Genomic DNA, 14,568 nt, shown 5'->3' with positions numbered 1-14,568 from the left:
GAGGTATGAATATACACGTAAAGAATATTTTAAACCCTCTCGACACGTGATATTTGGAAGGACGACGTAACACAAAACTTGATCAGTTGTGGAGAAGACAAATTTGGAGAAAACAAATTTTATCAATTAAAAGTAATATACAAAACAGAACAAGTTCATTTCAGTTGATTCTCTTCCCTCTAATGTTTATACGGATTTGTTAAAAAACCTATTTTAATTTTATTCCAATTTACATAGTTACCAATAATAAAACATCCAAATTAGATAATTTGCAATTTACCACCATCCCATGATAAAGTGATAAAGATCTATTCATCACCCTAGAATAATTAGTCATAGAACTAGTTCTTTGGCGGTTTCCTTCCCCCCAGTAATTTTTGAAAACACAACAAATCACTTGTACGATATGGCAAACTTAGTTAGTTATTTTACTGTAAAGTAAAGTATTTAACTTCAGTAACCTGGCCGGCCAAACAGTAAATTTTACGAAAATCCACAAAAGCAAATAATTTTTGAACAAAATGTACAATAAAATAACGAGAATTTTTTGGAAAACATGTTTACAATAGTGAATAATTCTCGATCATTTTTTGAAAAAATAATATTAAGATACCGAGACTTTGTAGTAGAAAACAAATCTCGATCGATAATGATTCGTTAGCTATCAATATTGCTAATGATTCGTTGATTCTCGAATATTTGTAGGAAAAATATCCTCATAAAATTCGAAGATGATATAATATTCAAATGCTCTGGTCAGTTGGGAAATAACAACCATAAATTAAACACAATATTTTTTAAAAAATTAACAAGCTGCACACAATGTTAGCATTGCAATGACCTTGAGCATTTTTTAGCGACAGTTATGAAGAAAATACCACAAATGTCATCACTGCTATATTTATATAGTTTTGCGACCTTTAAACATTGACAGTTTTTGTCAGTTCTCAAATGCGAAACAGTAAAAAAAACTAAAAAAACAAACTTCATTTATAAATTGCACAAAAATATAACACAAATATTTATAATACTGGAAAAAATCGAAATTTTATTTAAATGCGTAAATATAAAAGATCAGTTTTAATATTATTAGTATAACAATCATCTGCATATTTCCGAAATAAATAAAAACTCAAATTTCTCACACCTAAAACTGAATTAAAACTTGTGTTGATGACCTTAGACAATAAAACTACAATAGCTACAAATACAACAAATTAAAAACATAAATAAATACTGAAACACCAAGAACAACAATAATAACAATACAAATACAAATAATATTGCATTATTTTTAACATAATCTAGACATACGAGTATAAATATTTTTATAAAAGATCATACGAGTACAAACATACAAAAAGCATAAATCCATCATATTTATATTTTTCAAGTTTTATTAAAAAATACACAGACACAACTGACGCTCAACTGACAAAGATGTTATTACCCCACCACTACTTAAAGACTGCTGCGGAAGGTAGTTATACATATGTATATAATATGTACGTTAATGAATTTTATAAAAATATATACAGCTATTCTTTAGTACCCTACAGCAGGTTGTCGGATAAATCACTTCGCAAGTGCAAGAGGAAGTTGTTAAAACAACAAAGTCGCTTTAAATCCATCCTCGCGGAATGATAATGCCATTTTTTCATAACTAAACTTCTAAATGAACTCAAGAAAAATAACTATAAGTCTTCTCTTCCATTTCGAATGTTTTGGTAAGGATTTGAATGCTCTTTTGTGGATTATTACTCCTTCAGAATAAATTAAATAAATCAATTCCATATTTCTTTTTTCAATATTATTAACAAATCCAAAAAGTGAAAATAGTACAACATTGTCTCCCTTTGTATATTCTCACTTTATTCAGTATTATATATATTTAATTTCATATTTCTAACTTCATTACTACAAAAAATTCAAAAAGTACCATTAAAAGAAAGAAAAAGTACCATAATTCGGACCTTTTCTTAAATACATAAAAATGCAATTAAAAGAAAATATAAAGTTCCTCCTATTTATTTTAATACATTCAGGACCATATATATGTATATGGTCTTAGGACCAAACAGGATATATGGAGGAATCTTATGGTTTCATTATCATATCTGAAAAAAATAACATATTATTATTCCAAAAGTACTTTTAGAAGAAAGTGGCTCTTTGGTCTTACTTTATTTAGGCTCAAATGTGCTTAATTTTATTTTTCCTTTTTTTATTATTATAGAAAATGCTAAAGGTAACATTATGTTTAGTTCCATGGTTTCTAGGTTCATAATTATAAAATATTCAAAAGTACCATTATAATAACAGTTCCAATTTGCGCCCCATTGCACTACTGCATAAAGAAAATGTACCACTTAATGGCTGTTTGTGTATTCTCACTTCAGTCAGAATCAAATGAATGAAATGAAATTTACTAGTCACCATGACACTGTGGTTCCAAATCAAAATCTAGGTTGACAAAATTATGAAAATCGGTATCTTCAGAATTTGGAAAAACTAAGTTTTTTCGGAAGCTGACAATCTGCTCTCCTCCAATACAAATGAGTTTTTCAATTGGACATTTCGTTTTCTCGACAGAAGCGCCAGAAGTTCAACAAATTTTGAATCATATTTTCATTAATTTTTTTTAATATTTTACTGCTTTACTAAATTAGATATATCTCAATGGTTTTACCATATAGAAATTCATACTTCAAAACGTAGATAAACATTGATATAGGCTTTTATTAAATGTATATCTTATTTCCATTTTCCTGTTATAGTCCTTTAAACTTGGTTCTCAAATATACTGATATTTTTTTTGTCTAAGAATGTTATATAGCTTGCCAAAAAAAAGAGACCGTCGAAGCCCGTCCAATGACTATATACATCATTTAAAGAAACTTCTGGGGAATGTCTTTGTAAAAAAAATGTAGCTTTATTTTTAATTTTTACGGAATGGAATTTTTAGAAATATTTCTTTATTTATTATTGATTTTTATATATCTAGACCCTACTGTAACTTGAAATATAGTAAATACAGATCTTTTTAAAAATTTAGTTTCAGAAAGACATGAAAACGTATTTTTTTTTAATTTTTTATTAATGTTTTTTATATGTATATCTAGACCCTACTGTAACTTGAAAAAAAGTTTATATTGATCTTTTAAAGATTTTTTTTGGAATCGGAGATACCAATTCTATATAAAAAGACCGCCAAATAATTTTGTCCACCTAGATTTTGATTTGGAACCACAGTGCATGATGGGTAAAAATAAGATTTGTCGAGGTCATCAAAATAGATATTTTTTTTGAGATGATTTCATCATTGGAGTCAAATCTCTTTCCGTACAGATTTGTTTACGTAATTGTACACCCGATTGTGAGCAAACGCGGCAGCCATCTTGTGGAGAGCTTTATCTTACCCAAGTGATCATTCAACATTGAAACCACTGAGCCATGTGAGATGGCTTCCACAATCTCTTGCACTTTCAATCTCTGATTGGGCAGTAGCATATCATGATTTTTTTCGGGTGTAGAGACCTCAACTGAGCGTCCAAACGTTTTCTGGACGAGAAATTCAAAAAGTCGCGGACCTATAAACAAAAAACCACAACACTACTACTGACCAATTTTTCACCAAATGTTTTTTTGAGTTGTCTCTCTTTATAGGACCCTACAGAGTGTTTTCTATTTATTCTACAGAATAAATAGAAAACACATTTGGTTTCACTAAACAATTTGATAATAGCAAAAAAACAATCAGAGTCAAATTCATTTCATACTACTTCCTATTTGGAAGCTTAGTTTTCGCCGCTATCTAAGCTTAAAACTTACCAATTAAATTAAATATAGCCTGTTTAAACTATTATTTTTGGCCTTAAAATATTGTAATAAGATCTTTATACTTTTACATAGTAAAATTTTCCTATTCAAATCTTCAAAAAAAGATTCAAGGGATTTTGTTTTTTCAGTCGTGATTGTCATTCTCGTGGCATTCCGACTTGGCTTTTCAAAAACGCTTCTTCAGAAGATCTGTGACACCAGAGTGTATGAAATTTGTCAGTATATACTAGATATGTATGTGCAGAGTATGGATGATAGTACTCCTCCTATTGAATAAGGCTGAAAAGAGGAAACTTTTATTTTAATATTGTTAAGAAATTGTACTTGAATTCAAATATAACGATTTTAAGGGCTGATTTAAAAGTAGCATAATGCTTTCAAATAACTGTACATACTGTAACATATCTGTGGGCATTATTAAATAAAAGCTTTCAGTTGATTTGATCGTAAGTTGGCAACGCTGTATTCGAATTCGAATATTCAGTTAAAGAACATTGTAGAAAGTACACCACAGATGACGTATGTATTAGTAAGATCTAGAATATTCGAATTTTGACAGTTAAAGAGCAATCTAGAATGCAGATGGCAGTGTTATAAATAGTGGCAGAGGTTGCAGTAGTGAGTCAGTTTATCAGAGACGCTATTTGAATAAACATCAACTGAGTGCCTTAAAGTGTGCTGTATTTTTCAAGTGAATTCGTGTACATTATAAAGTGTCTGTATTTCTGAGAAGTTATAAACGTGTATAAAAAAAACATTGAGTGACTATTTAATTCTGTTGTTGTACATTTTAAATAAATAAAGAGTTGTTACAATTTTCAAACTACTAAACGGCTTTTATATGCAATCAAAAGTATCCGGTTTATTTAAAGGAAATAAACCAAACGTTTTGAAAAGGTTAAAAATGTAACAATATAAATTATTGTTAAGATTTTTGCAATTTTTGTAGATATTTCTTATAGGGTGTACGCATTAGAATCGGTGTTTATCCGTTAATCTAATAGCCTTTAAGCTAATCGTAAATATGTGTAGTAAGTAGATAAATTTCAACGTATAGTTGGGAGTAATGCTGTATGTAGTAAATATAATTTTATTTATTTTGTTATTGTTGTTGATTATTAGCTCGTGTTTATGTTTAAGCATGTTTATTTTTTAAGCTAGAAATATGTTAAACATTTACCAGCAGCCCTTGGAACTAGTGTCGCGTTAGCTACTAAAAATCACAACTAGTTACACAACAACCTACTTGCAGGGATTAAACTGGCAACATTTTCGCATTGACTCCCTCCCTCTGCATTGATTTACTTGAGAATTATCAATAAATGTATTTAGCATTATGTGACCCTACCTTAAGTAATGCAGACTGTATATAATAGTCATAGCAAAATCTGTTCAGTAATTGCGAGTCATTACCAAATTTTTGGTGGATAACAAATAATAAAGTAAGTTCGATTCAAAAACCTTTCAAGTTAGAGCTAACTTTTACAACTGCAGGGCTTTTATTAATACAAATACTACATAATAATAATTTTTATCATTCGTCATAGTTTATAGGGAAGTTTTCTCGGTCATTCAAGTCATACATCAGACATGATTAACAGACAAAATTTTTGAGATTTTTATTTGTGTGATTTGACGGTTTTTTTCGTTTGTTTTTTTTTTCTTTGTGAAGTTGTATTTCAACTTATGATTTATTGGTTGTATTATTATATTTTAAATCTTGGAGTTAAACATAGCTCAAACAATACATAAATAGATATGTATTTACGCATGTATGTAGGCAAGTGTATGAATCTAATAAGTATTTCTTTAAGTGTGTTGTTAATTGGTTTGTACTTTAGTTTTGTAGGTGGCAATTTGTTGGCTGGCGATTATGCAATTTTTGCCAATTTTGTTTTTTTTTTTTTTGTTTTTTACTCTTCTATGCATCATTTATTGTTTAAACACCTATTTTGCCTGAGAGGCGGTGGTGGCAAACATCATTTATCATAACTGCTTGTTGAAATCAGATTGAAATATATGTGTCTCTATTGTAAGTAATTTTTATATAATTTATGATGTGCCTGTATGTAAAATTAGGGTGCTATTTTATTGTAAATTGGTTAACGGTAACGCCATAAGTACAGAGTTCAAACATCAATCATGCCGAGTTAATAATTATAACAATTATATTAAAAAACACTTTATAGGTATTGAGTAAAAGTATGAAATTTGATATTCAATCTCATAACTACTTTCTATAGTAACTTAAATATACAAGGATGTTTGCGAAAGTGTTTTTATACCCGTCACCTTCGTGAGAAGGGTATATATAAGTTTGTCATTCCGTTTGTAATTTCTACAATTTCTACAAGCATATATATTCTGGATCCTTATAGATAGCGGAGTCGATTAAGACATGTCCTTCTGTCTGTCCGTCTGTCTGTTGAAATCAATTTTCTGAAGACCACTGATATCTTCGAGATCAAAATCATCAATAATTCTGTCAGACATGCTTTCGAGAAGTCTGCTATTTAAAATCAGCAAAATCGGTCCACAAATGGCAGAGATATGAGGAAAAAACCAGGACAACCTCGATTTTTTATCTATTTTTGACCTATGTATATATTGATTACTAAGTCATTAAAACAGACAATATGGATATCTAATGATAGATACTTCAAAAACCTTTGCAACGACGTATATAAGATCATAGTAAATTGGACCTACAATGGGTCAAAATCGAAAAAATATATTTTAGTCCGAATTTTTTTTTCACAAAAAAAATTAAAAAAATTTTTTTTTTTAAAATTTAAAAAAAAAAGTTTTAAAACAATTCGGAAAATTTGTTTTCCAAAAAATTAAAAAAAAAATTTTGTTCACCTAAAAATATTTAAAATTTTTATTTTGAAGTATAATTTGCTGAAGGCTATATAAGATTCGGCACAGCCGAATATATATAGCTCTCTTACTTGTTTAAACTAGAGAATGATAAACAAAATTTCCTTAATTAAGATATTAAACGCTACTTTTCATTTATGTTATATTTTATAATTAATATTAAAGATATGATACAAATAAAGTGCTGGATTTGTAACAATATCGCAACTTTAAAGGTATTAATTGTTAACATTGCCATACCGCTACAAAACTCAGACTTCGTTTACAGTGAACCTTGTTACTATTTTTATTCTAGTATAAAAATATGAACGGGGTATCTATTGCTACCTTCTGCATTACCTTTCACCAGCAAAATCGGCATATATTGTATATTAAGTGGAAATGAAACAAAACAAGCATTATGATAATATATAAAACAAATATGTGACAATATAATATTTGTCTGATATAAGGGTTATATGGGAAGTAGGGCAATTATGGACCGAACCTCACAAAAGTTGGTAGAAAGATTTATTTTCATATAAAACATGTTAATGTACAATTTCATCACGATATTAATTATTATAAGACAATTATGAATGTTCAAGTAATTTTCTGAGGGGGACTTAGTATGAGAACTAAGGACAAATGTTGCCTGATTTTCATTATAGTTTACAGTATAATTTCAGAGTACTTAGAACTGATTTGTTCAAAATTTTATCAGGATTGTCGCATAATCAACATATTTATGACTGCTCAAACAGTATTTCGGTGGGACATTTGTTTGGGGTCTAGGTGAATTCATGGACCGATATTGTACATTCAATATCAATCAATACCAAATAAACCTTGTTAAGAAGGAGTATTTGTGGAAAATTTCAGCCAGATATCACCTTTTTTGAGCCCTATCGTTTTTCGTCACAGACGGACATAGATAGGTCGTCTTATGAGGACCCAGAATATACATATATACTTTTTGGTTCAATATGTTACAAACGGAATGACAAAATCAATCTATAAAAATATGTTTTCAGTGTCATAATTTTGAAGTTGTAGTATTATGGAGTATCAGAATGGGTTAAGTTATTTTAGTGACTCTAAATCATCACTTACTTGCTTCCGTCCCTATTTGAAAATGTGCTTATTAAACAGGTCGTGTGCTGTCGTACTTCGCTGAAATATATGAAATTAGTTTTAGCTATTTGTGTAAGTTTTATAGGGTGATAATGGGATTTGAAGATATCGTGTCACTTCAGTCGGTCTCAATTTGGCGAGAGTATATGGACCTATTTGCACGCAGAGAAAAACATGGCTGGACATGGTTACGACAACTATACTATGTTCTCTGTAACAATATATTGTTGTCATAAACATATAATTATTGTTTTAATTTAATTTCAACAATATTATAGTTACTGTAAACGTTTATATTTTCATCGCAATTATAAATATGAATATGGTTTTCGAACAACTAAATAATGATAATTAGGTAAACATATTATTTTTATATACAACCATTAAATGTTAAGTTTATATACGCGTAGTCATAATATGTTTAAGATGTTAACAGAATATGTTTACAACAACTAAATAATAATAAATGTAGTCATAATATCTTTAACATGCAAACAAAATATGTTTACTTTTAATTGTCTGTTTTCCCACCATTTGTGAGTGTTGGTGTTTGTCTAAGCTATGTTAGTTTTACAAGTAAATTTTGAGTGTCTGTAATTCCCATTCACTATATAGTTTTATTTGTATATTATCTTTAACTTTCCTAGAGCGAATAACAATAAATTTGATTTAATCAATAATATTTTAATTGTGAATTTAGTACTTTAAAACTAAAACCAATTAAAATTTTGTATTTCCAAAAATAAATTTTAATAATAATATGATTATTTTGGATCATAATATGATTTAATTGGGTCATAAAGATGATGACTTTGGGTCATATTATGATTGATTTATATCATATGATTATTTCAAAACATATTATGATTGATTTTTATCATAATTTGATTATTTCAGAACATATTATGATATTTTATGATACTAATAATGATCGTAATATGTTTTAGACTACAAGCAAAAATCTGATCATAATATGTTGCTCTTAGTTTATGGTTACCACAACCATGTTTTTTCTCTGCGTGTGGAGAGTGAAAGAGAAGCATCAGGAGGGCTCTGGAGGCAGGGAGGACAACTGGTATAAGTGCCTTTAACAATATTTTTATGATAATAGTAATGAATACTGCATCATTCTGCTCCTAACTAAGTGAGTCAAACGGGTTTAACCCTATAATTGTTGCTCACTTTCCGAAAAGTTTAGCATTGAGGACTCTACTGCACCTATATCCATGAATGACTTGCTTGACCGCTGTTTGTTGTAATATTGTTTGACAGGGGAAATCGGTCAACGTCAGATGGAATATCCACTAAATATCGTTGCAATAATCGGTGGAAGGGGATATTCTATGAACATTTGATGGTTGTCATGTCGGTGATGCAGATTAATCATATTGACACATTCGGTTGCGATTCGAAAGCTTGATTTTGAACGACTACAATCATTGCGATTGAGCGTCACCGAGAAAGAGGTGGGGCAGCGAAATTACCTACAATTGTGTTCGAAATTTAAATTTCAGGTTGATGTTGCACAGTGGAAATAAATCTGTAATTTCTAAGAGGAAAGCTTTTAGTAAAACTCCTTATGACTATATAAGAGTTAAAATTAAGTTTTGAATTTGGACGTTATTGATTAATGACGGAAGAGCATCTTGGTTATGTGCTAAATATAAAATACATAAATATAAATATAGCAATACAGTTGTCCCTAAAAATCAAGCAACGTTTCATCCAAAAGTGTCCCTGCAGGGAATTTCAATGGTGAAATTGAAGTGATTTACTACTGACCAGATGTACACCAGCCAATGAAATCTTCTATTATCTTTGGTATTTTCGACATTTCTGGAGGAGTTGTGGTACATAATATTTGAGAAGATTTATAATTTCGGCCTAAATTAAATACAAAACAAGTTTCAAAAGCATTATAGAAGTCAAAATCCTTATTAATACAATAAAAATCATTTCATTTTTTTATTTATTGCATTAATCGCATTAATTAAATATTTTAAATTTTCATTTTATTAAAATCTAAACTAGACAACTAAGATATCATCATATTCATAAACATAATATAGACTAGAAATTCACAAGAACATCATAATAACAAATAATAAAATCAAAGTTCCGGGGCAACAGGTAAATGTTTACCCTCTGGTTGGAAACCGTTTTCATCGGCCAAATAATTCAAAGTATACTGAACACCATCGGGACCAACCCAACTAACCGAACCCTCAACAGAAATAGCCTCATCCTCGGTGCCGATATTTTTAACGGTGGCTTTTTCCTTGCGGGACACACCATCGCTTGTTTCAAAACTTAAGTTGTAAAGAAAAGTAAATAAGTAATCAAGATAATTTTAGAATTTTAATAAAACTTACGCAAAATCATAACCATCTATGCCAATATTGGAGTTTTCATATTTGATTAAATTGACCGGAGTTTTAGTCTCCACTGTGTCTAGTGGTGCAGCCATAGAGATGACAGTTAAACATGTTAGAATTATGCCAGCACTTGCTATTGAAAATCTCATAATTCTTACACTTTAATACGGGAATCACAAGATGAATGTTGTACTTCTGGCCTTTAAATAGAAGTAAAAGGAGCAACAGACAACAATGAACTTTTAAGTATTTTTTTTCTTCTTCAACACTGTTAAAGCTTAGCTACTGTTTTCTTTTTGTAGAAGTTTCTTGCTTAAGGGTTTTATAGCCAAAATCAACACATAATACAACTGACGTAAAAACCTTCGACTGTCAAGAAGTAAGAAGTCTTTCTTGGCTCACAAAAAGTACCTTTTTCAATACACAGTTGTTGTTTGTAGCTTTAGACCAGTTTCACTCAAAATTCTTAACACTTTGTTTCGGTTTCTTTTTATATTTTTGGCCACAGAATAAATTTTAGCTTCTTTCCTTGAATAATAATGACGGTTAAATGAAGCAAGAAAGTAAATTTCAAACAAAATCAGTCAGAATTTTAGAATATTGGAATGATGCACTTGATACAAATGAAATAAAGGTTTGTGCAAACCGGTATGTTGAACTAATTTGGGAAACATTTAACTAAAATACATAAATGTCATTTTACTGCATCTATTTAATTTTGGCAAAAAAAGGGGGAAGTATAGCCAAGTAATAGAATTGCAAACTCCAAACTAAAAGCTTAATTGAATAAGATTTGTTTGTTCTTTAAGTGTTTGTCTGAAATAAACAAATTGTTTATTTATTATAATTCTACAATAAATATGTAAATAAGTTTAAAACTAAATTTATGGACTCTATTTAAATATTTTTTTATTGTAGCACTGTTTTTTAATTAGTTTTTATTGATACTCATACCAACATCCAAACACGTGCATATCAAATTCCTTATTTGTTTTTAATATTTATAAAAAAAATTCTTTATTTTTCCTACTTTTAAATAGAAAAAACTACAAACAAACTTTTGTCTAAGACAAGTTTTATTTTGTTTTTGGATTTTGGTTTTTATTTGGAATTTAAACATTAATTTTTTTTTTTTGTTGATCATTAGTTGAGCACGTGAAACTTGATATTCTAAATACTTGTTTTATTTATTTTTGGCTGTGTGGTTTCTTATTAAATTAATTTTTTATCTTAATTTAACTTGTTGTATTCATGGCATAAAGGCGCTTCTTCAATGGCAGTCAGTTAGTCAGGAAACTGGAAATTAAATTAAATAAAAAAACATTTACCAAAAATAACTACAAAAAAAAGATGATGAAAACCTACATATTTAAAACAGCATGTACTTACGAGGGTCAGCTCATTAAATATGAGTTAATATTGTTGAAAAAACCGAAATCCTTTTAATCATATCGATCATATTATGCTTGTGGTGACCATAATCGAATAGCATCGTATTATGATTGGATTTTATGGTTGCTGTCAAATTATATTATGGTTCATAATATTACTAATGTAAAGCATTATAAAATATCATAACATGATACAACTTAACCATAATTTAATCTTTGTTTCATGATCATTGTGTGTCAATGACCATATTATAATGTTAGCACAACCATAACATGATTCTACCTCAGCCATAATATGGTAATATAAAAACATGATAGCCGATATCATATCGATTATATTATGGTTGAACCCAACCATATTATGATTCCAGTTCAACCATAATATGGTTGCGTGAAATTAACATGGTTGTATCACAATCATATTGTGATTGAGCTCAAACATATTATGATACCAACTCAATCTTAATGACATCATATCATCTAAAAGGTTTATAAATTACATAGGTCAACAGCAAAAAAAATCTTGACTAACCACTATATAGATTTGATGCATCATGGCTACCTACGAACAAAAATGGTAAAAATTTTCAATTCCATGAATAGCTTTTTTTAAAAAAAAATTTTAAGTTAAATTATAAATTTTGTCTGACGTTTCTTCACATAATTAATGATAACTCAAAAACGGTTAGTACGATGTTACTAAAATAAACTTATAAAAATTTAAATTTACATAACCTTTAATCCGTTTATATATTACGTTTTAATCGGCTCAGTAGTTTCGGAGTTATATTAACAAATTGAAACAAAAAATATATTTTTTATGTCAAAATAGCAAATCTGTTTGTTTTAAAAAATCATGAAAAATCGAAAACGGCAGAAATTGTTCAGGTTTATTGCTTTATCCCAAAGCCACTATAATGGCAACAAAATGAGATATCAATCTTAACAATCGCTTTATTCTTTTCGAATTTATTCACAATTAAGTGAATTCACTCATTTTCATACAATTTCACATTATGAAGTATTAGTGATAATGTCATGATTATGAGGTAAACTTTAATATATTATGGTTACCGCCATCATATAAATAATTACAGTGACCATAATATTGTTAAAAAATTTGAAATGGTTACAGTAAACATGTACAACTATATTTTTTCTCTGCGTATAGTAAAAATTGAAGACCGTTAAATTTTGTTTAAAACATTTAGGCACACAATATTCATTTTCATTCATTCTATTGAATACCATCAATATTCAAATTAAAACCACCCTCCTATAATAAATGAATATGAATTAATCAAAACTGTGAAATCATTAATGAAAGTGAGAATTATTATGCCAATTAATTGCACAAATAACAAGAAATACAAATATTTATAGTTTTTGTTGTGGATTCCTATAAACGAAAAACTAAAACTGCATTTTTAGCAACATTTTGTGTGAAAAAATAGTAAAATACGTAGAAAAAGCAACTCGAAAATTTCATTAAAACCACGCCTTAATTAAATATAAATTAAATTGAACTTGACATACAAACAAAATATTGTATAAAAATCAAATAATTTTATTATAAAGATTTTGGTGTGATAGATACATGAAATTTTGAGCATGGATTTTGGGGTCATTCATACTCAAATATAAAATCAAAAAGAAAAAAATTTAAAACCGCTGGCAACAACAAAACCGTATACCGTACAATAGCAGTTATAAAAAAGTACCAAAAAAAAAGTAGCCAAGTATTTATTCTCTTCCGATGTATTATAATAGTACATACATAGTTGGTATTTAAAAGTTCAAAACTAATTGTGATGGTTACTTCCATGAATGGGATGATAGATAATTTTTTGGTTTTGATAAAACTAGTTTCTAATTGTTGTTGCATACTTTATAAATACATATGTGAATTATTTGATTATACAAGTAAGGTGTAAGTAAGTGTTATATATTACTCCCTCATTGTGCGCATTAATTCTAAAATTATTTAAATAATTGAATATAGTTACGCCGAAATATCTAAATATTTTATTAACCCATATGGGAATTGTGTCTTACAATAAATATAAGATGTCTTTGTTACTTTGGCAGCTTTTCGTTATATCAGGCATATTTTTAAGCTAATTCTGAAATACATATTCATTCATTAGGTCGGGTCGATTTAAAAATCGCCCAAGTGACAAAGAAAATCTATTCTAGGGATCAAAATAATAAACTTTGCCCAAGGAACCATACCCCTAAAATGAATTCTGATGTTCCTTTTTTTGACCCAAAGGTCAAATTTTGAGAAATCCCCTTTTGACCCATTTAAAGTGCACTTTACATGAAACAATCAGCGAATTGTTTTGTTTTGGAGTTTATTTTTTTTTAATACAACTTAATAATAGGAAAAGAAACTAAAAAAATGTTTGTTTGAAATATTTTTTGGCTGGTCAATTTCGCACGGCTCTCTGATGTCGTCGCCATAACAGAGTCTACATATTCTGGTATAACTCGTTTGGAAACATTAGCTAGCAATTGAACATGTCGTTCCGTTCCCTTTATATGTGATGGAAAGATTGAGATTTACATAACCTTTAATTCGTTTATATATAGCTTTTCAATCGGCTTAATAGTTTCGGAGTTATAATAATAAATTGAAGCAAAAAATATATTTTTTACGTGAAAATAGCAATTTTTTTATTTAATAAAATCTTGAAAAACGGCAGAAATTGTTCAGGTTTATTGGTTTATCGCAAAGCCACATATAATAGCAACAAAATGAGATATTGATCATAAAGTTCGATTGATTATATTCGATTTTATTCACAATTAAGTGAGTTCGCTCATTTTCATAAAATTTTAGGATTTTGTTTGATATACATAAAATTGAGTAGTTAATGTTCTTTTTTTGATTAATTGAATTTTGAAAACATTTTTCCCATACTATGTACAAATTTTCACATACATTGCGTTTCAATGGGCTCGGAGTT

The 14,568-nt window shown here is 28.7% G+C and overlaps 1 protein-coding gene across 1 annotated transcript; it reads right to left on the bottom strand.

Annotated features, from left to right (window-relative positions):
- Window positions 1-9,888: 9,888 nt before the first annotated feature.
- Window positions 9,889-10,748, bottom strand: LOC135955141 (endocuticle structural protein SgAbd-6-like). Its single transcript, XM_065505448.1, has 3 exons — window positions 10,620-10,748; window positions 10,206-10,408; window positions 9,889-10,142 (listed from the first exon to the last, which is right to left on the bottom strand). The coding sequence occupies exons 2-3, from the start codon at window positions 10,355-10,357 to the stop codon at window positions 9,944-9,946; spliced, it is 351 nt and encodes a 116-aa protein (XP_065361520.1). The 5' UTR covers window positions 10,358-10,408; window positions 10,620-10,748; the 3' UTR covers window positions 9,889-9,943.
- Window positions 10,749-14,568: the final 3,820 nt, after the last annotated feature.

This window comes from Calliphora vicina, chromosome 3 (genome assembly GCF_958450345.1).
Source record: "Calliphora vicina chromosome 3, idCalVici1.1, whole genome shotgun sequence".
Taxonomy (NCBI): Eukaryota; Metazoa; Arthropoda; class Insecta; order Diptera; family Calliphoridae; genus Calliphora; species Calliphora vicina.
Note: the sequence above shows the minus strand (reverse complement) of the source record. Positions and strands in the feature narration are given on the sequence as shown.